General features: G+C 43.1%; 1 protein-coding gene across 6 annotated transcripts in view; it reads right to left on the bottom strand.

The window, feature by feature from the left end:
• Positions 1-26,934, bottom strand: part of PNPLA7 (patatin like phospholipase domain containing 7) — a 414,014-nt gene that overhangs the window by 268,671 nt on the left and 118,409 nt on the right. For all 6 annotated transcript variants that reach the window (XM_038374480.2, XM_043499152.1, XM_043499151.1 and 3 more), the window contains 3 exons: positions 25,454-25,612; positions 10,858-10,935; positions 8,945-9,150 (listed from right to left, as the gene is read on the bottom strand). In XM_038374480.2, coding sequence (XP_038230408.1) covers positions 8,945-9,150; positions 10,858-10,935; positions 25,454-25,612 — 443 coding nt within the window. The remainder of the gene's footprint in view (positions 1-8,944; positions 9,151-10,857; positions 10,936-25,453; positions 25,613-26,934) is intronic.

The raw sequence follows: 26,934 nt of genomic DNA, 5'->3' as shown, positions 1-26,934 counted from the left end.
CACAACAAAAACACTAACCCAGGAACCTATCCTTGCAACAAAGCCCATTGCCAACTGTGTCCAAATATCTATTCAGGGGACACCATCATAGGGCCTAATCACATCAGCCACACTATCAGAGGCTCGTACACCTGCGCATCTACCAATGTGATATATGCCATCACGTGCCAGCAATGCCCCTCTGCCATGTACATTGGTCAAACTGGACAGTCTCTACGTAAAAGAATAAATGGACACAAATCAGACGTCAAGAATTATAACATTCAAAAACCAGTCAGAGAACACTTCTATCTCTTTGGTCACTTGATTACAGACCTAAAAGTGGCAATTCTTCAACAAAAAAAATTCAAAAAACAGACTCCAAGGAGAGACTGCTGAATTGGAATTAATTTGCAAACTGGGTACAATTAACTTAGGCTTAAATAAAGACTGGGAGTGGATAGATCATTACACAAAGTAAAACTATTTCCCCATGTTTATTCCCTCCCCCCCACACACACACACACTGTTCCTCACACGTTCTTGTCAACTGCTGGAAATGGCCCACCTTGATTATCACTACAAAAGGTTTCCGCCCACCCCCGCTCTCCTGCTGGTAATAGCGCACCTCACCTGATCACTCTCCTTACAGAGTGTATGGTAACACCCATTGTTTCATGTTCTCTGTGTATATAAATCTCCCCACTTGTATTTTCCACCAAATGCATCCGATGAAGTGAGCTGTAGCTCACAAAAGCTTATGCTCAAATAAATTTGTTAGTCTCTAAGGTGCCACAAGTACTCCTTTTCTTTTAACTTTAATTAAGCCTCATAGCACCTGCAAAGTAAGTAACATAGCTAAGATTTTTCAAAGGAGACCAAGGAGCTTAGGTGTCCAATAGTGATCAATGGCTCCATGTCTAGTTGGCAGCCGGTGTCAAGTGGAGTGCCCCAGGGGTCGGTCCTGGGGCCCGTTTTGTTCAATATCTTCATAAATGATCTGGAGGATGGTGTGGATTGCACTCTCAGCAAATTTGCGGATGATACTAAACTGGGAGGAGTGGTAGATACGCTGGAGGGGAGGGATAGGATACAGAAGGACCTAGACAAATTGGAAGATTGGGCCAAAAGAAATCTAATGAGGTTCAATAAGGATAAGTGCAGGGTCCTGCACTTAGGATGGAAGAATCCAATGCACCGCTACAGACTAGGGACCGAATGGCTCGGCAGCAGTTCTGCGGAAAAGGACCTAGGGGTGACAGTGGACGAGAAGCTGGATATGAGTCAGCAGTGTGCCCTTGTTGCCAAGAAGGCCAATGGCATTTTGGGATGTATAAGTAGGGGCATAGCGAGCAGATCGAGGGACGTGATCGTTCCCCTCTATTCGACACTGGTGAGGCCTCATCTGGAGTACTGTGTCCAGTTTTGGGCCCCACACTACAGGAAGGATGTGGATAAATTGGAAAGAGTACAACGAAGGGCAACAAAAATGATTAGGGGTCTAGAGCACATGACTTATGAGGAGAGGCTGAGGGAGCTGGGATTGTTTAGTCTGCAGAAGAGAAGAATGAGGGGGGATTTGATAGCTGCTTTCAACTACCTGAAAGGGGGTTTCAAAGAGGATGGCTCTAGACTGTTCTCAATGGTAGCAGATGACAGAACGAGGAGTAATGGTCTCAAGTTGCAATGGGGGAGGTTTAGATTGGATATTAGGAAAAACTTTTTCACTAAGAGGGTGGTGAAACACTGGAATGCGTTACCTAGGGAGGTGGTAGAATCTCCTTCCTTAGAGGTTTTTAAGGTCAGGCTTGACAAAGCCCTGGCTGGGATGATTTAACTGGGACTTGGTCCTGCTTTGAGCAGGGGGTTGGACTAGATGACCTTCTGGGGTCCCTTCCAACCCTGATATTCTATGATTCTATGATTCCAATTCCCACTGAATTTCAAAAGGAGTTGGGTTCTACGTTCCTTACGCACCATTGAAATTCCAAGTCTTTTTCTGTTTTGCATATGATGAAACTGAGGCATAGGGACAAGAGATGACTTGCCCAAGGTCCCACAGCAAGTTTGTAACAGAGCCAGGAGTAGAATCCAGATCTCCATTCCTAGTTTTATAACTAGAACATGCTTCCTTATCACCTTTTTGCATTATATACTGAGTGTTGTTTCTTTGGTTTTCCTTAATTCATACAGAAAAACAACAAAATTGAATAAACTTGCAAACATAATATAAAGACGTCAAAGACCTCCTGAATGTCCCCACCAAAACAACTTCAAAAGGGAGGGAGATTGGGGCAGAGGGACTTTATAATGGTTTCTGAAACCCCAGGGAAGAATGGGTAATTATTACGAGGAGGTCTGAATATCACCCAAACATTAGAAGTTGTATGCCCCTGAATATCAGCTTGTTCACTCACCACCAGTAACAGTTCCTACAAGTGGAGTTTGACAAATTAAACTTTACATGGTTTTCATTATCCTACCTGTGTATCTTCTCTCCCAACCCTGTATTATAAGATTTGTCTTTCAAAATCTGTCACTCTGAGGGCTTCCCTTTACCCCAGCTTTTCCTTCCCTAATATGCCCTGACCCTACACGCAGACCCGGTTTCCAGCAAAAGCTTTGCTGTTAAGCATTACTCCACTTCCAAAACCAGGCCACTTTGTTCACCTATGAAAACAGACGAACTCTTCTGTGCTCTCATTGCTACATCAAGCCTCCACCCACACACTTGAGTACAGTTCAGTTTAAAGTTGAATCACAGGTGCTGGCACTATGAGTGCTGTCACACCTCCTGGCTTGAACTGATTTCTGTCATATACATGGTTTACAGTTCGTTCCAACAGGGCTGAAAGAGATTTAGGCCCAATGTTCATTCAGCCCTTGGCCTCTTTACTTATGCTGCCCGGAAGGTGAAACCTGCTGTCAAATGAGGTGGTGGTTTGGGGGATATGATTACCCATTTGCCTGTACCTGGGTGACTTAAAATAGCTATGATCTATTAACAATCTGGTATCTGAGGGTGCTTTACCAATCACATATGCCATCCTCTCACCTTTTTCTGCCATGCCCCATCACTTCTTTGGATCACCTTGTCTTCAGGTTAAAGGAGTTAAGATGTCCACTTCTGGCTATTTAATGGGGATGTTAAGAAACATATGTTTCCATTATTTGAATATTGTGTTTGCTTTTCTGGATTTATCTCCCCATCACAAAGACAATGAAAATTATATAAGAAGGGAAGCTGCTCTGAACACTCTGGACAGCCACAGAATGAAAAACATTTACTGACAAGAATATTTATTTGGGGGAATGCGTAGGAGGTCTGAGCTAGCATTATAGGAGCCCAGAGTCAGCCTGAAAACACACTGTCTACTCTGCTTTAATAATATGTCAACCGCCACAAGAACTTTACAGGAAAACACAAAACCATGAAAGCAGAATTACATCTGATTGCCAATCTCTTCCACTAGTTCCTGTGCAGGGAGCCTAGTTTTGAGCAAGCTAGCCAGCATTTGTAACAGCACAGCAACCAGTGGCATTGGTATCACAGAGCCCAAGAACAGCACCTGCCCCTCTCCTTGGAAAGAAGAGTTACATGTTTTGTGGGGGGCAGGTGGCAGAGTGCTGAATCTGCAACAATGTGTAATTTCAGAGAGGCTATACCAAGTATAACATTTACACACCACTAAGATGTGAAAATATGTTTGAGGGCACCCATTACTAATATAACACAATGGAGGGCAGAATGGGTCCATTTCAGTTGTGCCCTCTCAAAATTTCTTACTTCCTCTGCTCAGTTTAGAACAATGTCCAATACCATGCTTTACAGGGTGTGGGGACAGGGAAGGGATGTTAGCACAACAGGAAGAAACTCACTTATAATCAAATGTAAGAAAAGAAAGGCATATTTCTCCCCTCCCCAGAATCATCACAGTCTTTGAGGCTCCCTCACTGGCACCTGGAAACCAAAGAGCCAAATGCCTGCTACTCCAGAGGCCTGTTTTTTGGTAAAGATTCCTGTATTCTTCATTAGCAAACCAAGAAAAGGTAGCTATGAAAGTTCTCGGCCAACTGTTTGTGAAAGGCTGGGACTGCCATATAGTTCCTCTCTCGAGTGTTCACACCCAGCCTCACTGGCAGTGCACTTTTAAGCAGAGTATCTCTGCTCCTTTGGCAGTCACATATCATCAGACTCCAAACTGAGGTTTACTGGTGAAGAGAATGTGACAGAGCATTCCAGAGCCTGTACCCCCTACCCACCTCCTGCCCCAGGAGACTCTGGCGACAAGTTGATTACACTGTTCATCAAGAGAAACGCATGTTTCAGAGTAAACACCCTGCACTTAGCATGTCAATTTGGTGAAATAACAGAGTATTTAGGGGAAACTATATAATCAGCTCATGTCATTTCTATGCTTAATCTCCCCATTTACACAGTGTTTAGTAGTGCAAGCACCAGGCAATAGCTCCCTGCTCCAAGGTATTAGTGAGGGGAACTTAACCCACTGCCCAGCACCCTAGGCCACATATTTCCAAACACTAGGCTGCTGTCTTCATTATTACATTGTTTGCCTGAGGGCAATCTTTTAGTGTCACTTCTCCACAGGGAACCTTGGCAGTATTTGCCCAATGTGAAGTGACACCAGGAGAAAAGAATGATTGGAGAGATTCCAAGATAAGTCGCAAGAGAGGAAAAAAACCTTACATAACTGTTGTTCTTCAAGATGTGTTGCACATGTCCATTCCATTCTTAGAGTAACCACACCCCGTGCATAGTCATCTAATTTTTCCCCACAGTGGTACCCACTGGGGCAGCTGGAGCACACTTGGAGTGCTGGTATAAAGGGCCCAGACACCCCAGAACCCCCTCAGTTCCTTCTTCCCGGACAACTCCAATGCAGAAGATTAAGAGGGTGGATCGTGGAATGCACATGTGTGACATCTTAAATAACAACCATTACAGAAGGTTAGTACTGTACCTGTTTTTCTTCAAGTGATTGCACATATGGACTTACGCATTAAATGTTGCCAATCTTGTTGCATGATAAATTACTGTGCTCTGTGGGAAAATTCCAGCCAGATCATAGAATACACAAATATTGGAGGCTATCCATGATGCAATTTTCTGTGAAGAGATTGGGAGGCCCTACCTCCTGTCTGCAAAGATCATGAATAGCTAGGTTGACAAATGGAGCTGTTCAGTCCTGTCTGTAGAATGTCAAAGCCCTTCTACCATCCAGGGTGTGCAGGCGTTGCTCCTCTCTATTGGAAAGTGGCTTTGGGTGAAACATAGGAAAGTAAATCAACTGGTGAATATGAAAGTTAGAGATCACCTTCAAGAGAAGTCTCAGATGAGGGTGCAGATATACTTTGTCCTTAAAGTAAATCGTGTAAGGAGATTTCAACAGCAGACTGCACAGCTCAGCCACTCTCCTGGTTGAAGTGATAGATGTAATAAGGAGCACGTGGCTAAAGACTCAAATGAAGACCCCATTCATTTTGACAAAACTAAGTCCAAGTCCCAGGGAGGAACAGGTTCCTTTATCTGTAGGTACAACCTTTCCAGGTTTACAAAACCTTACAAAATTTCATTGTCATAGTATTAGAAAATACAGAACAGTTGTCCACATTAGGATGGAAATATTGCTGCCAAATAGATCTTGATGAAACTAGTTGGCAATGATTGATATTTTAGGTGAAACAGATATCAAGGATAAATCTGTGTAGGAGTGGAACAAAAGGGGAAAGTGTAACAGAGTTTGTTCAATCAGGGTAGTAGGAAAGTGTCTCTGATGGAATCCGGACTATGACCTTGTGGGGAACAAGGGACGACAGGGCCAACAGGTGGCAATTTCCAAATCAAAGGTTGCTAAAAAAACAATAGATTTACTTGATGGAAAAGTTTATTCTATTGCAGTGTTGCAACTCAAAATTGCCAACCAACAAACCTTTTGGGACATTGTTATTGTAATATTTGGGACTCCATGTTAAAGTTTAAGGACATGTTGCTGGAGGATACTGGACAGGAATTTTCTTTAGTTGATGAGGGGAAATTCATAGTGAGAACTTCATTGCAGGTTGGACTACATGTGTGGTAGGCTGCTAGGACCCTGGCTTCTGTGGTTTCCATGTACAGGAGCTCTTGGCTGCAGTCATTGCGGCTTCCACACGATGTCCAACAAACAATTCAAGACCTGCCCTTTGAAGGGTCTTCACTTTTTTCAGGGCAAACAGATTCTAAGCTCTATGGATTGAAGGATTCTATGCTGACTTTAAAGTCTTTGGTGTTGTATACTCTGGTCCTGTCCAGGAAACATTTTTGCCTGCAGCAGATCACTGATACTCTGCCCCTGCTCCTCATCAGGACTTGCAAAGAAAGAAGAGTAGAGGTTATAGACACAGGCCACCTCCTCCTCCTGCATCTATGTCAATGCCTGCTCCATCCAGATACCGAGGAGTGCTAAATAGGTGTTTTGGGATCAGTTGAGGATGCCATACCAGTTTCCAGGATGCCAGATTCTATCTTCCCCGTGTTTGCAAACTGTCTTTCCCGCTTCCTCAGTATTTTGTCCCAGATTACTTCAGACTAATGAGTATTAAGCGCTGTGGAAGTGAGATATACCCTCCAATTTATTTTTGCTCTTCTCCCCCTTCCCTCCCATCCTTCTTCAGGGACTACTCTCATAAGGAGCTCTTCCTCCAGGAGGTTCAGACTCTCTTTTGGATGGGAGAGAGAAAGGGTTCAGTGTCACAGAGGGAAGGGGTTCTATCCTCTTATTTTGTAATCCCAAAAGCAAAGGGTCACTTGCCAATTTTAGACCTGTGCCAGCTCAACAGATATATAAAAAAAGATAGTTTTGCATAGTCACCTTAGCTTCCATTATTCCCTCCCTGGAGACTGGTATGCTGCCCTCGACTTAAAAGATGCCTGCTTTCATGCGGCGATTTATTAAGGTCATAGAAAATATCTCAGGTTGGTAGTGAAATGCTCTCATCAGCAGCTCACTGTGCTGCCTTTTGCCCTGTCCAATTTATTTAGCATGTTCTAGGGAACATAAGCCAGAAAAACTCCCACTTACATGCTCTCAGTCAAGAACTAGGGGACATTCAACTAAAAACTGAAAGCTCAAGCTCACCATGACTCAACTGAAAGGTTCAAGCTCAGCTCAAGCTTATCATGGCTAAAATAGCTCAATCTCCCTACCACCAAGTCTCAATGCTGTTCTCAATCACTGTGGACAAAACCACCATCCTGCCTGTCACTCAGGCTCATAACTTGGGGTTCATCTTCGACTCAAACCTTTCTTTAGGTCCTCACATCCGGGCTATATCTAAATGTACTGATTCTTTATGCAAAACATTTCTGAGATATGGCCTTTCTTATCAATCCACATGGCTAAAACGGTCATCGTCTTGCATCTTGATAACGGCAACAACCTTTTCTCTGGCCTTGACAAATGCAAACTTGCCTCGCTCATATCTATTCAGAATGCTGCTACAAAAATAATAATCCCAGCTCATTAACCATGTTACCCTTCTCTTTGCATCCCTCCACAGATTCCCTTTCCTTCATCATAGCAAACATAAGCTACCTGCCTTCACTTCTAAGACTGTTCCCAGGCTATTCCCATCCTATCTATCAGCTCTCATTCTGTTCGACTCCAACTTCCAGTTGGTCCATGATGCCAGCCTCCATCACCCACTTGTTAAATTTTCAAACAAGCCCCTTCATGTTTTCTCTCACGCTGCCTCTCACACTCAGGAGGAGCTCCCCAGAAACACCAGCAAAACTAATTCATTATCTCCTTCAAAACCCTCTTCAAATCTGTCCTTTACCATGACCCCTACAAAACACTTGACAATGGTTAGGCTGCTGGTGTGCTGAGACAACAGTCTGTCCTGTTGACCATGTCTCATTGTTTCTTTGTGCTCCCCCACTGGTCTGTCTGTACCCATCTGGTGTCTCTTGACTTATACTCAGATTGTAAATTCTTTGGGGCAGGAGCTGTCTATGGATTTGTGTTTGTACAGTACCTACCACAATGGATCCTAGTCACTACAACAATACAAATAATAATGAAATAAATAAAAGGCAACTAATTTTAAACGAATGAAAGGATTTTTTTTTTTTTTAGTATAAACTATTAGAGCGAACTCACCGTCACAAAACCTCGATGATGAGATCATAGCAGGATTGATGTTTATATGGAATAATGAGAACATTTACAGGATATTTATACAGGATAAAACATTAAGGTCACCTTCATGCTTCACGGCTCACGATAACCACCAATTAACAGGGGTCAGGAAGAAACCTGTCCTATGAACCCTATGTAGCAGGGTTCTTCTTTTGACCTACCCTATTAGTAAGTGCTGTAATCCTGCAAGGAGATACTGACTTATACCCTATGAATCATGTAGCAGGGGAGGCTCATTAACTCCACTCTGGTTAAAAGGAAGTGGGAGTGATACTCTGGTGAAAAGTCTAGGACAGAGAGGTCTCTTTAGAGAAACACTACTAACATATAAGCATGAGCTGAGATTGGCATTTTCCTTATTATCTGAGTTATCAGTAAAGCCAAATTCCAGGGCTAGGGTATGTCTGGACTAAATATAGGGTATTAAAATACTGTTCAGAGGAAAGGGGGCATTTAATTTGCTTACAGCAGATTATTCCATCATTGACTTTTACAGAGTTTCTTGCACCTTTCTCTGAAGTAATTGGTACTGACCCTGCTGGAGACAGGAAGTTGTAATACATGTAGTAAATTAGATCTGAGGTCCAACCCAGTGTGGCACTTCCTAAATTCCCACCCCAAAACATCTAGTTTGCTATACGAGGTGCTCTAGCAATAGTACATCATACTCTCCTCCTCTGTTACTGAAATGTGTCCAAAATAACTGTGCTTTATAGGTGGGTGTAAAAATGCAAAGCAATGCATCACTCAAAGGGGGAACTCACTCATAAAAATGGGATTTGGAAATGGACAGGAACGTGCAGTCGCGATTGGCCTTGATGGTGAAAATGAGAGGTTCCCCAGTAAGGACAGCTAGTTGGCCTACTATTTCTCCCGGATGGGTGATGAATAGACAGGTTTCCTCCTCAGAGTCTATCTTCCGCTGGTACACATGAAGCAAACCCGAGATCACAAACCGGATGTTGACATCCTGAAAAGGATGGTGAAAGAGTCTTTCATTATAAACCCTCCTGGATTTTAAACCAACATTAATTGTAACAGTACTGCAATGACTGATGTATTTGCTGATGTGTTTGCTGTGGGGCTCTATGTAGTGTTAAGCACTTAGGCAATACAGTAAGGCACATTCATGAATAATTAAAAGCATTTATTAATGCTGTAAAGTGTTCCAGTCACAATATTGAAAATGGCACTTTCTGACTGGGGCCATAATTGGGAGACCTCAAGATGTAGAGATGTTTAATAGCAAAACTCTGTGAATAATGCTGAATTATGACAAAACGGAATATATTAGCACTGGAAATTAACAAAAATTTATTCCCTTAATTTGCATTTGCACACAATTACATATTTTCAAACAATCTCCTAGTGCTATTACAGAACAATATTATGCACTGAATGATACACTTGTTGCAAAATGCACTAATATGCAAAAAAGTCCAATAGTGTATTAATAGGAGAAGGCATTCTAATAAAACTGAGTGACATACATCACTGAGGGTTGGGATTTTGTAAGCAAGTTATCTGGGCATTTATAGTGCACATAATTTCATGGGAAAATATGCAATATATGTATAAATTCGAAACCCGATGGAAAAGGATGCTAAATTTACATTGCAACGTTAGCTATGCACTCTTCCATACAAAACAAAACCCATAATCTGTAGCTAAGATTGCTGTTGCTATTAAAAGAGCCCCTTTCCTCTTTAATTACAAAGGAAAAACTCAACACCATGCAAGGGAGAAGGGGGGGGGGGAGTTTCCCTGCTGTCTGTGTTTGCATTGCAATTCTGAGCCTCTGCACCCAGATGGCTAAGCACCTACCAATTCCTCTCGATCTCGTTCAGCTCCCCCATTCAAGAGGCAACAGAACTATAGAAATGTAGGAGTGGAAGGGACCTCAATAGGTCATCTAGTCCAGCCCTCTGCACTGAGGCAGGACTAAGGATTATCTAGACCATCCCTGACAGGTGTTTGTCTAACCTCTTCTTAAAAACCTCCAATGACGGAGATTCCAGAACCTCTCTAGATAATTTGTTCCAGTCTTATAAGTTAGGAAGATTTTTCTAATGCCTGACCCAAATCCTCCTTCCTGCAATTTAAGCACATTACTTCTTGTCCTCTCCTCAGTGGATATAGAGAACAATTGATCACCCTCCTCTTTATAACAATCCTTTATGTACTTAAGTCTGTTATCATGTCCCCCCTCAGTCTTCACTTCTCCAGACTAAACAAACCCAATTTTTTAATATTTCCTTATAGGTCATGTTTTCTAGACCACATACTGCCTGATGCACACTCTTCAACCCAACCTGTTTTAATCCAGATTATATGGCCCTCGTCACCAGAGTATCTGGGTCCTTCAGAAATGTTTTAATGAGTTTATCCTCAGAATACCCCCGTTAGGTTGGTCACCTATCATTCTCATTTTACGATGGTGGGGGAGCATAAAGCACAGAGAGATGCAGGTAATCTGTACAGGAAGCCTGTGGCCTAGGAACTGATCCCAGAACTCCCCAAACCCAGTCCAGGGCCACTCACCTCAACTCTAGTCCACCTTTAGTCATCCACTAAGTTCTTGACAGGACACCCACTATTTGAATGACTGGAGAGTAGTAATAATATCAAACAATTTTAAAGCAACAGGTTCACTTTTCTCTTATTGGAGGGCACTCACCTGGTCTCCCTGCCTTGATACCACAGTCCCAGCTGTAACTTGATGCAATGTTACTTTACCCTTCAGCAACAAGGGGTCCTGAGGGAAAAAAAGATATCCACACACACAATTTAAACATCTGTGCAGATGTAAACTGAGGTGAAAATGAAGGGAGTATGCAATCTACTGAACAGTAAGGTTATAAATCCCTTGACCTTGAAGCTATAGGTCAAGTTCACACCTTACCATTTCTCTGCCAATATAATCTTCATAGGAATAATGTACTCTCTGTCTTCACGTGCATAGATTTAGTCGTTTCAGTTCTTTATTTAACTCTGATTTTGCCTCACTAAATATATACGTTCTAGGCACTATAACTTAAGTGTATTTCTCCCACATCAGATCCACTTCTATGAATATGCATTTAACACAACATTAATATTAATAGTAGTCAGTTTCAGTACTTTTGGCTAGTAAACAGCAAGCAAAAAAACTGTAGCAAGTTTTACTATGGATTACAGATACCCTTTAAAATTTCCTCCCACGGATCTCAAAGTCCAAAGCACAATACATAGGGTAAGTGCACGATTTAAAAAAATAGTTGGGGAATGCTAGCAAGAGGTCTGCACCAATTTCGATGTTTCTGCTTGTGGTTGTGTACAGAGCACTGAACTGGGACCCAGGAGACCTGCATTCTACTTCCAGTTCTGTCAAAGGCTCATTGAGCAACCCCAAATCACTTCACTTCCCTGTCTCGCAGTTTTCCAGTGGTAAAATTGGGATTAGTGATACTCGCCTTCATTGTAAAGCACTGAAATCTGCCAATGAAATATGCAATCGAAAAAGCTGATAATTAGAATTACTTATTCAAATGCTCTGGATTCACGTTAACTTCGCCTTTCTCAATATTTATTCTCTCAACCTACCTTGAAATGTCATCTACATGTGCTGCTATAACTGGATTGAAAGGTGGCCTCTCTCTGTTCTCCAAATGCCTCTCTCCTCCTCTGCTGAAAGGTTTCTCAGTCACCTTACACAAAACATCTCGATGAATCATAAGAAATATTCCTATGCATCCTACTGCAACACCACAGTGGGATGGGAGGGGAGATTTTTCTTCTCTCCCTCTCTTTAGTGATGGAACAATCATAGCTGCTGTTCTAAATAATATCTTTGCACACACAGCCGCAGACTTCGCAGGTTGAGTGCAAAGATCAAACTAGGAAAAGTCTTTCAAATTAGATTGGTTCCCCTCTTCCCTAAAAAGATGCATATTAACCGAATCCTCCAATCTCTCTCCTGTCCTTTTCCTATTAGACTCAATCATGAAAAAGAGCTGAGCCACTCTTCTATGTTGCAAAAAGAAAAGGAGTACTTGTGGCACCTGAGAGACTAACAAATTTATTTGAGCATAAGCTTTCGTGAGCTACAACTCACTTCATCGGATGCAGTGAGCTGTAGTTCACAAAAGCTTATGCTCAAATAAATTTGTTAGTCTCTAAGGTACCACAAGTCCTCCTTTTCTTTTTGCGAATACAGACTAACACGGCTGCTACTCTGAAACCTCTTCTATGTTGCTGATTAATCTACTAGGCAGATTTTGCCAACTTTGTTCACTTGTGGCAACACCTTAATCTGAATAGTCCCACTGAAATCAATAGGGCTATTTTCAGTATTCAAAGAGTATTCGTTGCGGGTAAGCATGGCAGAATGTGTTCCTCAATCACTATCCCCGTTGCACTAGGAAAACAAATACAGCGAGGGTGTTAACTTTTTAGTATGGTAATTGTTACTCTAACTTGCTTGGCATTTCCATTATCTGAAGAAGGAGGGTGATACATGAAAGTTTAGTTACTTCTATTTTCCCGAATTAAAGCAAGGAGCTAGGTTGCTCCCTACAACTGGAGCTTGTGGAAAGATTATTGAGGGGGGTTAAAATGTTTAAACACTTCATTTCAACAGTGTTTCAATTCATTTTGATTATTTTATATTTAATATATAAAATTCAAAATGAAATGAATTAAAACAACACTATTGAAATGAAACATTTTGATGGTCCAGAATGGAAATTTTTGCAAATTTTCATTTCATGGAAAATTTTGAAAATTTCAGCTTTTTGTTCCAAATTTGAAAAAAAAATTTTTTTTTGAAATGTCAGAACTTCTCATGAACAGAAATTCCAGTTCCTAAAAAAACTGTACTTATAACCCATCTTTATTTGGCTTTTTGATTTTTGACTACATTTGCACTATTACCATTGCTATTTAGGAACACATTGCCAGATGTTGCCTGATCTTTTTTGAAGATTAATAATATTTGTATTAATTGCCAATTGATTACCAGGTTCTAATCCCAGAATCAGGCTACCTAGAACTATAACCAATGAGTTTAATATATTTCATTTAATATCTCAGGGTGTATGGCAAGGACACTTATACTCTTGGAAAAGTAAAGCCTTCAAGATGTTTATTAAAATAAGGAATAAAGCCAGAAAAGCTCCAAGTCCCATAAAAAGATAGGAATAATACAGTATTGGGGATATCTGTGGTATCATTCTTTGCATAAGCTCTTAGATTTGCATTCTTATACCCCTTCTTGAGGACCTGGTGGTAAGAGATAAAGAACCAGCCCCGTCTCTGGCATGCCAAATGAGTCCAATGGTTCAGGTTCCTCAATACCCAAGATTGATGGTAGATAACGATAGAGCTGAAGGGTCAAATGATGGATGGCTAACAATGATGGAAAAAGCCTAGCCTCTACATGTTGGTTTGTCCTATTATAGGGCCTGAGCAACATCATGAATATTCATGCTTATGCTCAGCCTTCCATGGCCAAATACAGCTTCCTCACCCTACACATTGGGGTACACTTATTCTATAGGTTAGCATATTAATTAATACATATTAATGCCATTTAACTCATCATCATACCAGTCACTTCTTCTCAAGCTATGTTACAGTTATCACTGCCATGTTCCTGCGGTTGCTGCTTACCGTTAGGTTTCAACTCCTGCCCTTGAGCAAGCCATTCCTAATTCCCCAAAACCTAAAGAGTAACAGTCAGACCATTTATCTATGCCAAAGGTTGCATGCCTACTATACTTGACTACACTTACGCTAACTTGCTTAAGGTAATGTCTTTCAGGATACAGGCCTGTAGGTTCCTTGCATTACAGCTGAATATAGTGAAGGCAAGCCAACCCTCTGGGCTACACAGACTGGATCCAATCTGTAGTCCATCTCACGCAGTGTCCTGACCAGCTGCTCCAGAAGAAGATGCAAGAAACTCAGCAGTAGGCAGATGTGGGATCTGTCCTAAATAAAGTTTCTTGCACTAAAAATGGTACTTTACAAACATAGAACTTTTTTTTTTTTTACAGTGCCTAGCACAATTGACCCTTGTCCATGACTATACCTCCTAAGTGCTATAGTAATATAAACATCAAATAATAATCAATTGAGCATTAGCGGTTCATGCTGCAAAGAAGAAAGCATGATCTGCTTCTAAATAAAATAAGCCAGTGTTGCCCACACTGGGCTATAGCAGGTCTGTCTAGATAAAAGAAGCTACCAAGAGAGGCAGAAGTAAACTTACAGTTTGTGTTTCAAAATTTCCAATGACCTCAATATTCTAATATACTTGGAGTAAGTGAATAATTTAAATTACTGACATACTGACTGAACCCCAAACCCTGAGTGGGAATAGAGAAAGGCGCATCATTTCTCTGCACAGTAATAGGATTTTTTTTCCATTTTAAATGGTTAGATAATTATATTATCACTTAATTCAGACAAGGGAATTGTTTCCAAAGAGGAGTTCACTCCAATGCAATAACAGAAGGAACAAATAATTCTGGAGTGAGAGTGGCCAGTGACTGGCAATAGTACTACATATTTTTATTTGAAAATTCCACATGATGGATGAGTGAACATCTGTGGTCTTGTGAGCTATTGTTGGCAAAGAGGAGGCTGAGTATGAAGGCCTGGGGTTCAGCAAACTATGAGGAGAAAATAGGAAGGGATGGCAACAAAGAAAAGAGTTTCCCAAAAAGTTCTCAGACAAGTCACTAGGCTAGTCCCAACCTTCCTAGAAATAACCCAACTAGGATATAGAATGGATACTGAGAGAGCCAAGGGAAGCAGATGTTGAAATTGTGTGATGAACAAAAAACAAAAAGGTAATATTTTTATCAATTGCAAACTTCTTTCCTTTCAGGAGGAAGAGGCTTTAGGACTCAAAAAGTGACTGAGAAATTCGATGAAGCAGAGAGGTTGGAAACATCAGAAAAAGCAGCTTACGAAAACAGCTGAGATAGATATGGAGGAGCAAAAGAATGTGGCAACAAGCAAGAGGAGCAGAAGGGAAATGTATTGAACTTTCTAACCAGCCTGCTGGCCAACAAGGCGTATTTCTGCCTGGAAGGAAAAGGCAGTGATTGAGAGCAGGCCAGTGGCTTGACCAGAAGCATGGAGTAACATGAAGCCTCCACAAGAAGGGAAAAAAGAGAAATGTAACACAGGCCCATTGGTATCAACTGGCAAAGGGTTCACTGTTCTTTACAAGCGTCTCCTGTCTCAGACCTGACAAACTCATTACACCTAATACACCACTTTCATGGTATTTATCTATCAAGGGTAGCAATGTGAAGTCTCTACTGGAAGCATGTAACTTAATCAATACTCATTATCATTGAAAGATGTGTCTACACGTAATATTTAAGGTAACTTTGCCTTATCCAATGAAAACTATGCCTTATGGTCTTGGAGTGAAAGTAAGTCACGAAGGAACCATGTGCCTCAGTGATGGCCCTTTCAAGTGGGAGAGAGTTGTCGACTCTCCCTGGCTATCCAATAATATAATGTATTGTTCAGCTGTCCATTGTTGCAACAACACAGAAATGTCAATGAAAAACAGTCAAAGATAAGCTATAAACATCAAAACCCACTTGGAGGTAAAAAAGGAACATTATATCAGACAGGGATCACCCTATTGGTTAAAAAGAGTAATTCAGTGTATCACAGATTGGAAATAGACATTCTGCATCCATTCACTAAGGGGACATTTTGTTGAGCATGAGTGTTTCATGAAAGAATGGATCCTGGTTCATGGGAAGCCAGCCAGCTCTGCAACATACTGAACCAGGGTGAAAAACCTACTTTATGAGATAGGAAAGGCAGCTATTAATAAGTGCAGCCCCTAGTTTGCCTTTTATGGTTTTATTTTGTATTGTAACCATCTGTTTCCATCACACTCTCGTTTCTAATGGAACCTCTATTTTTTCCTTAAATAAACTCATTTTATTATAGGTGCTCACAAGTGCTGAGCACAATACAGGAGCAGTGATTTAAGATAACACAGGTAAATTGGGGTACACTGTTCCTTTGGGAGCAGGGGATCCAGGATTTCTGTCAGTAGTCAGTTTCAGGGCTGGATATCACAGGGGAATACTTCAAGTGGATTTGGTTGCACCTATTGTTAACTTGCAAAATAAAGACAAGGTTGGCATAGCCCCGGGGACAGTGCTTGAGTGACTGAAAGGCTGGTGGTGTTAGGGAGCTAACACCCAGCTATCAGAGGCAAGACTCTCAAGCTGGAGGCAGCGGGTAACAAGGTGTCACAGCCCTGGGTACCCCAAGAACCATCACAGTAAGCAACCCTGATCATTGACTCCACAGTGAGGAACATGGGTAAACATCTCTGTGGCCCAAATAAAGAGAACAGGAGTCTGCCAACCAGGGCTAGCCATATCACAATAAGGGTGAGATGTCCCAAAGAATGCTCAGAATGGGAACAAATATCACCAAGTAAAGGAAAACTGCCTCAAGTCAAAGCACTGCAAGGACCTGTGAAAAGAGGAAAGCAGTTATCTAGGAGATATGGTCACTAATGTACCTCGGTCCTGATCTACTGATGGCTTGAAGTCAGTGACCAGAGGCTTGAACTGGTAATGGAAGTGAACCAGATGCCAGTGGAGAATGCAGTGGTAATAAAATACTTTTCAAAAAATAAGTTTTCATGCAAGAGACTGATGTCAGACTGAAGCCCTGAATGCTCACGACCTCTATCTAATCACAGAACAGGTACAGCAGGATTTCACTCACACACTGTCCCACCAGCACGCCTCCGTTGAGCCTGCAGGTTAGCCACAAAGGGTAAGAGCAAACAGTTTACTGTCCATAGCCCATCCTGCCTTTTGCCTCTCTATTAAGAGTACCAGCAAGTACCAATTACTATGAATTGTGAAGTGCTTCTGCGACATCCACAACAAGCTGGGCTGATATCACCAACCCATTTCCCAGAGGTCAGATAACCTCCAAGGCAAATGAAGTACTAAATATTCTATAGCAAGCTCTACAGCAAAAATGAGAAGATACTCGTTTGAGAATATTCATCTGGCCAGGTATATGGTCTTACCAGACACTACACCTGTAACCCACAGCTGCTGTGATAACCACAGTGTCACAAATTCCATTCTTTACAAGCCACTCTCCAGTCTGGTTGAAGAGGTGGAAGTACCAGCTTTTTCAAAGTCCCCAGCCAAGAACAATATTCAGTTAAAAGGGAAATAATGTTGGCATTTGCTTCACCAAGCCCATGTGGACAGCCTGGAAATTACCCATTTTCTCTGCTATGAGTCAGGCCCTATGTTTTAAGCACGACTGAAGTCACCTGGCAGGTTCACTCTTTAAATTATAGATTAGGAGAGAGGCTATTGTTTTAAACACATTAATTAATGGGTATAATTAGACCAGACGGCCTCTATCTGACATCATGAGAACAATGGGCGCATTCAACTTCCAGGCTATTATAATTATTTGAAACATTCAAACCGACTTTTGTTTTGCCTTGAAAGCAAAATGATAGGGCACGTTAAGAGTCCCAAAAGATAAGTCAATGCAGCTCTGCAGAGCTAAATTAAGTCTTCCATAAATAATAGTGCACAAGGCTACAAGAACTGAACTATTCAAATTAGCTTTTTTTCTCTCCTTTTTTCAGACACTGAGGTGTTACAATGTGCATTAATTTTAGAGCCCAGAATGTCTAAGTCCCAGCTATGGTTTGCAATATGCTGTGCTAGACTGCAAGAGCTCACTTGATGACTAGCTGCTCAACTGAATTATTTCCTGCATTTGAGCTATGCCATTTGCACCCCAAGTTTGGCCCCCAGTTATGGTGGAAAGAAAGGTGACCCAAAGCTCTTTGTTTAAATATCAACTGCAACAGACATTTATTTTTGTGCTGCTAAAATAATTACTTTCAGAGCACCTTCCTTTGGAAAATTTCTAAGTGCTTTTCATACACTAAATGATTACACTTCACAACACCCCAGTGAGGTAGAGAAGTATTAAGTCCATTCATAACAAGGGAAAACCACAGCACAGAAAGGCAAAGTGACTTCCCCAATGCCACATCTTGAGACAGGATCAGCTCTAGGACTAGGAGTCAGCTTTCCCAATTCCTATTCCCTGCTCTAGCCAGAGGATCCTGCTGCCTCTCTCCCTAAAATATATGTAGAAGGCAAGAATTTCTTCCTTTTCTATTAGAAATCAAAATCGCTCCTTAGCTTAAACTATTTTTGGTAGATACCACGCCCTTATGTTGAACTTCTGGATATTTTAGGGTGGCAGGAGAATATAACTCGGAACTCTAATGCAGGGGTCTCAAACTCAAATGACCATGGGGCCACATGAGGACTAGTGCCTTGGCCCGAGGGCTGCATTACTGACACCCTCCCCTTGCTGCCCCCGGCCCCGCCCTCATTCCACCCCTTCCATGAGGCCCCGCACCTGCCCCGCCTCTTCCCACCCCTTCCTTGCCCCCATTCCAACCCCTTCCCCGAAGTTTGCCCACCTACCCGGAGGTAGGCAAGGCCAGGAAGGGGGCGGGGCCATGAGGGGAGCTTGGTGGGCCACAGGAAATGGCCACGCAGGCCACGTGTTTGAGATCCCTGCTCTAATGCCAATATAGTACATGACTTTGTCAAAACACAAAAATTGCATTGATTTAACTAAATCAATTTAGAAACAGAGTTAATTAAATTAGTGCAACTCCCTTATGTGGAAATTCATAAACAGGTTAAGAGTGCCTCATATCAAGTTAATGTTTTAGTGTAGACCTGGCCTTAATTAAGGTAAGGCAACCCAACTACCTCACTCAGGGACATGAAAAATCCACATCCCTGAGCGACACAGGTTAGCTAACCTAAACCCTGGTGTAGAAAGTGTTAGGTCAACAGAAGAATTCTAGCTACTGCCTCTTGGGAAGGAGGATTAACTCCAGTGACAGGCGAACCCTCCCAACACTGTAGTAAGTATCTACACTGAAGCACTACAACGGGACAGCTGCAGCTGTGCCACTGTAGCAGTTTAAGTGTAGACATAGCCCTGGTCTACACTACAAGTTTAGGTTGAAATTAGCAGCGTTAGATCGATTTAGCCCTGCACCCGTCCACACTACAAAGCCATTTACTTCGACTTAAAGGGCTCTTAAAATCGATTTCTGTAATCCTCCCCAACAAGGGGATTAGCGCTGAAATTGACCTTGCCGGGTCATTTTTTGGGGTAGTGTGGTTGCAATTTGACAGTATTGGCCCCCGGGAGTTATCCCAGAGTGCTCCATTGTGACCGCTCTGGACAGCACTCTCAACTCAGATGCACTGGCCAGGTAGACAGGAAAAGGCCCGTGAACTTTTGAATCTCATTTCCTGTTTGGCCAGCATGGCAAGCTGCAGGTGAGTGCAGATCTCATCAGCAGAGGTGACCACGATGGAGTCCCAGAATCGCAAAAGAGCTGCAGCATGGACTGAATGGGAGATACGGGATCTGATCGCTGTATGGGGAGATGAATCCGTGCTATCAGAAATCCATCCCAAAAGACGAAATGCCCAAACATTTGAAAAAATCTCCAAGGGCATGAAGGACAAAGGCTATAACAGGGACTCGTAGCAGTGCCGCCTGAAACTTAAGGAGCTCAGGCAAGACTACCAAAAAACCAGAGAGGTAAACGGCCACTCGGGGTCAGAGCCCCAGACATGTCGCTTCTATGATGAGCTAAATGCCATTCTAGAGGGTGCAGCCACCACTACCACACCCCTCTGCTTTGACTCCATCAACGGATTATCACGCAACAGCGACGCGCATTTTGGGGACAAGGAAGATGAGGAGGAGACTGAAGACAGCGCACAGCAAGCAAGTGGAGAAACCGTTTTCCCCGAGAGCCAGGAACTGTTTCTCACCCTGGACCTGGAGCCATTACCCCCTGAACCCATTCAAGGTGGGCTCCCGGACCCTGAAGGTGGAGAAGGGACCTCTGATGAGTGTACCTTTGTAAATATAATACATGGTTTAAAAGCAACCATGTTTAATCATTAATTTGCCCTGAAGTCTTGGAATGCATTCGCAGCCAGTACAGCTACTGGAAAAGTCTGTTAACATGTCTGGGGATGGAGCGGAAATCTTCTAGGGACATCTCCATAAAGCTCTCCTTGATGGCCACTCCTCATGGTCACCTGCTTGAAATAGGGTACTTTTATTAAGGGGACATTCAGATGTGGCAGTTAGCTGGGCTGTGTGCCTGTGGCTGAAAAGAAACATCTCCCGCTGTTAGCCACGCAGTGGGGGGAGGGGTGAAGCCATCATCCCAGAGAATTGGGTGTGTGTGTGGGGGGGGGTTTAGTGGGTTTGTGCTGCACGTTAACCCGAAAACCGCAGCCCCTCCTTTTAAATTACCAATTTATTTTAAATGGCCAACCCAACGGCTGTTTGGTATGGGAAATGAGGTCACTGCTGTTTGAAACCATTCCCACATGTTATGAAGGTTAAAGAAGCCAAAAGACTGGTTTTCCACGGCTACCTGCAAGCCGAATTCTGTTGCCTGGCCCTGCGTATGTGATCTCCCACACCAAACCAGAAGACCCTCAATATAAGAGGCAAAATGCGACCTTGTACCGAAAGCACACGTGCTATGTAATGTTAACAGAAAGGTTCACCGTGAAACAGTCTACCCGTTGTTCTCTAAAATCGTGTCTTTTTAACTACTACTTTCCGTTTTTTCCCTCCCACAGCTGCAAATGTTTCATCGCTCACACTATCATCTATCCCAGAGGCTAGCAAAGATTAGAAGGTGAAAAAAATGCACTCGTGATGAAATGTTCTCTGAGCTCATGCAGTCCTCCCACACAAAGATCCCAGCAGAATGTGTGGAGGCAAGCAACGTCAGAGTCCAGGAAAGCACAATATGAACCCGAGGATAGGTGGCAGGTCGAAGATGATAGATGGCGGATTGAAGACGATAGGTGGTGTCAGCTTGATGACAGAAGGCAATGCAGATGCTACTGGAGGATCAAACTGATATGCTTCAGCGTATGGTTGAGCTGCAGGAAAGGCAAGAGCACAGACCGCCACTACAGCCCCTGTATAACCAACCGCCCTCCTCCCCAAGTTCCATAGCCTCCTCACCCAGACGCCCAAGAACACCGTGTGGGGGGCTTCCAAGCACCCAAGCACTCCACCTCAGAGGACTGCCCAAGCAACAGAAAGCTGGCATTCAGTAAGTTTTAAAGTGCAGTGTGGCCTTGTCTTTCCCTCCACAACTCATCTCCCACTCCACCCGGTGCTTCCCTCCTCCCCACCCCCCCCAGGCTACCTTGGCAGTTATCCCCATATTTGTGTGATGAATTAATAAAGAATGCATGAATTTGAAACGACTTTATTGTTTCTGCAAGTGGTGATCAAAGGTGGGAGGGGATGGTGGTTGGCTTACAGAGAAGTAGAGTGAACCAAGGGGGTGGGTTTTCATCCAGGAGAAACAAACAGAACTTTCACACCGTAGCCTGGCCAGTCATGAAACTGGTTTTCTAAGCTTCTCAGATGCGCACCGCACCCTCCTGTACTCTTCTAACCATCCTGGTGTCTGGCTGTGCATAATCAGCAGCCAGGCGATTTGCCTCAACCTCCCACCCTGCCATAAACGTCTCCCCCTTACTCTCACAGATATTGTGGAGCGCACAGCAAGCAGTAATAACAACGGGAATATTGGTTTCGCTGAGGTCTATCCAAGTCAATAAACTGCGCCAGCGTGCTTTTAAACATCCAAATGCACATTCTACCACCATTCTGCACTTGCTCAGCCTATAGTTGAACAGCTCCTGACTATTGTCAAGGCTGCCTGCGTATGGCTTCATGAGCAAGGGGTAGGCTGGGTCCCCAAGGATAACTATAGGCATTTCAACATCCCCAACGATTATTTTCTGGTATGGGAAGAAAGTCCCTTGCTGCAGCTGTTGAAACAAACCAGAGTTCCTGAAGATGCGAACGTCATGTACCTTTCCCGGCCATCCCACGTTGATGTTGATGAAAAGTCCCTTGTGATCCACCAGTGCTTGCAGCACCATTGAAAAGTACCCCTTGCAGTTTATGTACTCGCTGGCTTGGTGCTCTGGTGCCAAGATAGGGATATGGGTTCCGTCTATGACCCCACCACAGTTAGAGAATCCCTATTGCAGCAAAGCCATCCACTGTTACCTGCACATTTCCCAGAGTCACTATCCTTGATAGCAGAAGCTCAGTGATAGCATTGGCTACTTGCATCACAGCAGCCCCAACAGTAGATTTGCCCACTCCAAATTGATTCCCGACTGACTGGTAACTGTCTGGTGTTGCAAGCTTCCACAGGGCGATCGTCACTCGCTTCTCAACTGTGAGGGCTGCTCTCATCTTGATATTCTTGCACTTCAGGGCAGGGGAAAGCAAGTCACAAAGTTCCATGAAAGTGCCCTTACACATGCGAAAGTTTCGCAGCCACTAGAAATCGTCCCAGACCTGCAACAGTATGTGGTCCCACTAGTCTGTGCTTGTTTTCCGGGCCCAGAATCAGCATTCCACAGCATGAACCTGCCCCATTACCACCATGATGTCTAAAGTGCCGGGGCCCGTACTTTGAGAGAAGTCTGTGTCCATGTCCTCATCACCATGCTGCCGTCTCCTCCTCGCCTGCTTTTGCAGGTTCTGGTTCTGCCTATACTGATAGATAACACGTGTGGTGTTTACAACACTCATAACTGCTACGGTGATCTGAGCAGGCTCCATGCTTGTCGTGGTATGGTATCTGCAAGAAAGAGGAGTGGCAGCGGAAACGGCGGGTGGATGACGATGCTGACAGCAATATGGCGCCCGCACGGAAAAAGGTGCGAAACTATTGTAGACCATTGCTTTCACGGAGGGAGGTTAGGAGCAAGAGGTAGGCTGGCAGCAGACAGTGAGGTACGACTGCTAGCCGTTGTCATCTCCTGGGTGCCTGCCAGAAGATGGTGCAGTACGACTGTTGCCATCATCGTTTTCAGGCAGACTGAATCTCCATGAGACGAAACTTAAGAAGAGAATGACCTGGAGCCACTCCCATTTATGTCCAGGAGCCCCTGACAGACCTCACCCATGTCTGCCCAGGCGCCCCTGACCGACCTCATCAACGTCAGCCAAGAGCACCCAGGAGACGACAACGATGATGGCTACCAGTCATACTGCACTGTCTGCTGTCACAAGGCAATGAGCTGCTGTTGTGTAGCAATGCAGTACCATGTCTGCCAGCACCCAGGACACATACGGTGATGATGAGCTGCTTCAGCTCCATGCTTGCCATGGTAAGGCATCTGCACAGGTAACCCAGGAAAAAAGGTGCGAAACGATTGTCTGCCGTTGCTTTCATGGAGGGAGGGAGGCGGGGGGCCTGACGACATGTACCCAGAACCACCTGCAACAATGTTTTTGCCCCATCAGGCATTGGGATCTCAACCGAGAATTCCAGTGGGCAGCGGAGATTGCGGGAATGTGGGATAGCTACCCACAGTGCAACGTTCCAGAAGTCGACACTAGCCTCAGTACTGTGGATGCACTCCGCTGACTTAATGGTCTTAAGTGGGAACATATACAATCGACTGTATAAAATCGATTTCTAAAAAATTGACTTCTATAAATTCAACCTAATTTTGTAGTGTAGACATACCCATAGCCTCAGTAAGAGTCTGACTTACGCTAATTCAATATAAGGCACTCTTAAATCGAGTTAAGAGTGTCCATATAAGGACTTCTCTGATTTGAACAACTCTCCAGTGCAGACATGGCCCAGATCTACCACCTTCCTCCTCCCAGGAATGACAATTTCAAAGGGAAGGTTTCAGAAGATAGCTTAGTGCACTATTAGGGAATGAGAAAATCACAGCACAGCACATCTTTGTTTCATCTGGACTGTCTCTCACACACACACACACACACACACACACACACACACTTACTTTAGACTCTCTTTTGGAACTCATTTGATCTAACAGAAAAGAGACTTTTTTAAACAAATGGCACAGATAACTGGGTTGCTCCTGCTATTAGTTCTTGGAATTCAAGTATCCAGGACAGTGCCAGTCCTTCTCAGTTGAGGGCTCTTGCAGTTTCTGTCAATCTGCCAGAGCTTGGCACTTCCGGGCACCACTTACCTATTCATTCAGGCTTTTAGCTAGCCAACTGCCACTACAGCAAGGGGACTCTACTGCCTTTTATGAAGCTACCCAGGTGGATGACTCATTTATTTGAATGGATCCATTTGTAAATCAAGTGAGATGTTCAGTTACCACAGCAGCAGGGCTATAAACTCAGCAAGCCCTGAAAACTCTGACTCAAGGAAGGACTTTGTATGCTGAGCAAAACAGTAGCTCTGAAGGTTTTCTTCTGCTTCTGTGTCTCCAAGAGCAAAACACAAAAGCTTATGTAATGTTGTCCCAAACTGAGCACAATGGGGGCCCCATAAATATGAAATTGTTACAAGGTGACATTATTTATATTTTCAGTCACAAATATAAACCTTCAAACATCAGGATATTAAAATGTTAAGTCCCAAAATTTAGCTCAGGCACATTGGACACAGCTTGTATTAGTCTTTTTTAATTTTTTTTTTTTTTTAAATATGCATCTTAATGTATTCAGGGTTCAACACATATCACTAAAAAGAAAGGCTCTGCAGTGTGCTCCAGTTCCTGTCATTTCAAGAACCTCAGTTTCCAATCTTATACCATGATCAGTTTTTATATATTAATATCCATATATCAGGTGTCATTTCAAGAAGTCTGTACACCGTCAAAAGCCATCTGCTCCATGGCAGTCTCCTCTCTTTATAAGAGCCTGAAAGCTGCGAGCGCGCACCCCTCCCCCCCCACACACACACCATTTTTCTTTCCAAAGGTACTGATATTTGCACTTGTTGCAATTTACTATCACACTACCACCTATATGCAGTCTAAGGAGGACTGTCAACATGGGTTGTTGACAACAAAAATTGAAAGACTAGATAAAAATGAGAAGTTGTTTCTCACTTACCTGCAGTAAAAACCCTTTTGATTTCTACCACACAACTGCAACTTCAAAGGCAAAAATAAACTCAAATGGCCAACAGTCACTCATTAAGCATGACTTAATAGTTGTATCTATTTCAATCCTGCTTTCAACTTTAACAGGCTGAGGAAAAGAAGAACTCCCCCTAGCCTGTCCATTTCCCTTCTAAAGATTTCCTTTTTACTGATTGTGCAGAATGGGATGAAAGGCACAGCAAGGTCATTTCTTCTTTAATAACTTACATCGAGTTTCATCAATGTTAAAAGGTCTTTCTTAGCAGCTTCAAAGATGGCATCAACTTGTTTGCTGGCACAGGAGTCTGGCGCAGCTAGGTCACCCTCTATGTAATGGAAAACCGCAGAGGGAGTTTCTGTCACGGTCACAGTCTTCTTCAATATAGACTTAAAAAAAGCAGAGATGCCAAACGTTATTTTTCATGCTGCAATTAGCATCTACCTGGGAAAAAGAAATTGTGTTATCATTTATGCTCTCCAACCTACCACAACCGGTGACCTAGAAACAGGAATTAAAAAAAAACAAAAAACAAAAAAAAACAAAAAACAAAACAAACACTACACACACACACAACTGCTCACTAAACTAATCATCCTTTTGTTTCCCTAGACAGGCAGTTGTTCTAATGCAATAATAGATTTATTAATCTGGCCTCCCAGGAGCCTGGAAAAGAGAGAAATAAGACTTCTATCTTTTAAAGTTTTTTTCCCCTCAAGTATCTCTCAAATTAGGCAGCTGCTGCTATGATGGAATTAAGATTTATTTAAAACAGTAAGACATGCAATTACACATGACACGGGAGTAACGAATCCAGAGAGATAAATGTCTGTGGAGGCCGGAGAAATATCTCTCAGAAAATTCCAAACTTCACCAAGGATACGAGAGTAAAACTGCTTCTTCATCACAGTTCTCAGAAAGCAGGATTCTGCACAGATTGAGTCTCAGAGGATCTAGCACATACCAGTCAAATACAGGAGCACTCAGACAAAAATCCCAGAGGCTTCTGGAACACACTCCACTCTGATCAAAGACCAGCCTGCTAAGTCACATATATTGTGTGGGTAACTCCCAGAAACTCAGGCCTTCCCCTTTTCAGTCTCCAAAAAACCATCACCACCTGCACTGCAAAGTGTTTCTGAGATTGAGAAGGTTTCTTTGTTTAATCTGGCCTGAAACCCAAATGCAGAAGGGGGTAGGGATGGCCACTGCCAGATGCAGAACCTAGAAGATCCCTGACTACCAGCTTCTTCTGTGAAGAGCACCTCCTCTCCCAGTTCTGCTCACCTCCCTTATACAGCACCACCACCGCAGCCTGCAGGATGGGAGGAACATGGTACAAAACCCAGATTCTGCAGCCCTTCATCCTCCTTTGGAGGAGGTGCTGTAGGCAGAGGACACCATTCAGCACTGCATTCTCCAGGTCCTAAAGCTCCTTTCCTCCTCACGGCAGTGACTAGCATAAGCATTTTAAAGTAGCATTTTAAGAAGAGAGGAGTAAAAACTAGGCCAGATGGTCCCCACATACACCGCCTCCATATACACTTAGGAGTCCATCTGAAGACTGCTACCTCATCACTAGGGCCCTACCAAATTCACAGTTCATTTTGGTCAATTTGATGGTCAGAGGATTTTTTTAAATCATAAATGTCATGATTGCAGCTATTTAAATCTGAAATTTCACTGTGTTGTAACTGTAGGGTCCTGACCC

Source organism: Dermochelys coriacea, chromosome 16 (genome assembly GCF_009764565.3).
Source record: "Dermochelys coriacea isolate rDerCor1 chromosome 16, rDerCor1.pri.v4, whole genome shotgun sequence".
Lineage (NCBI taxonomy): Eukaryota > Metazoa > Chordata > Testudines > Dermochelyidae > Dermochelys > Dermochelys coriacea.
Note: the sequence above shows the minus strand (reverse complement) of the source record. Positions and strands in the feature narration are given on the sequence as shown.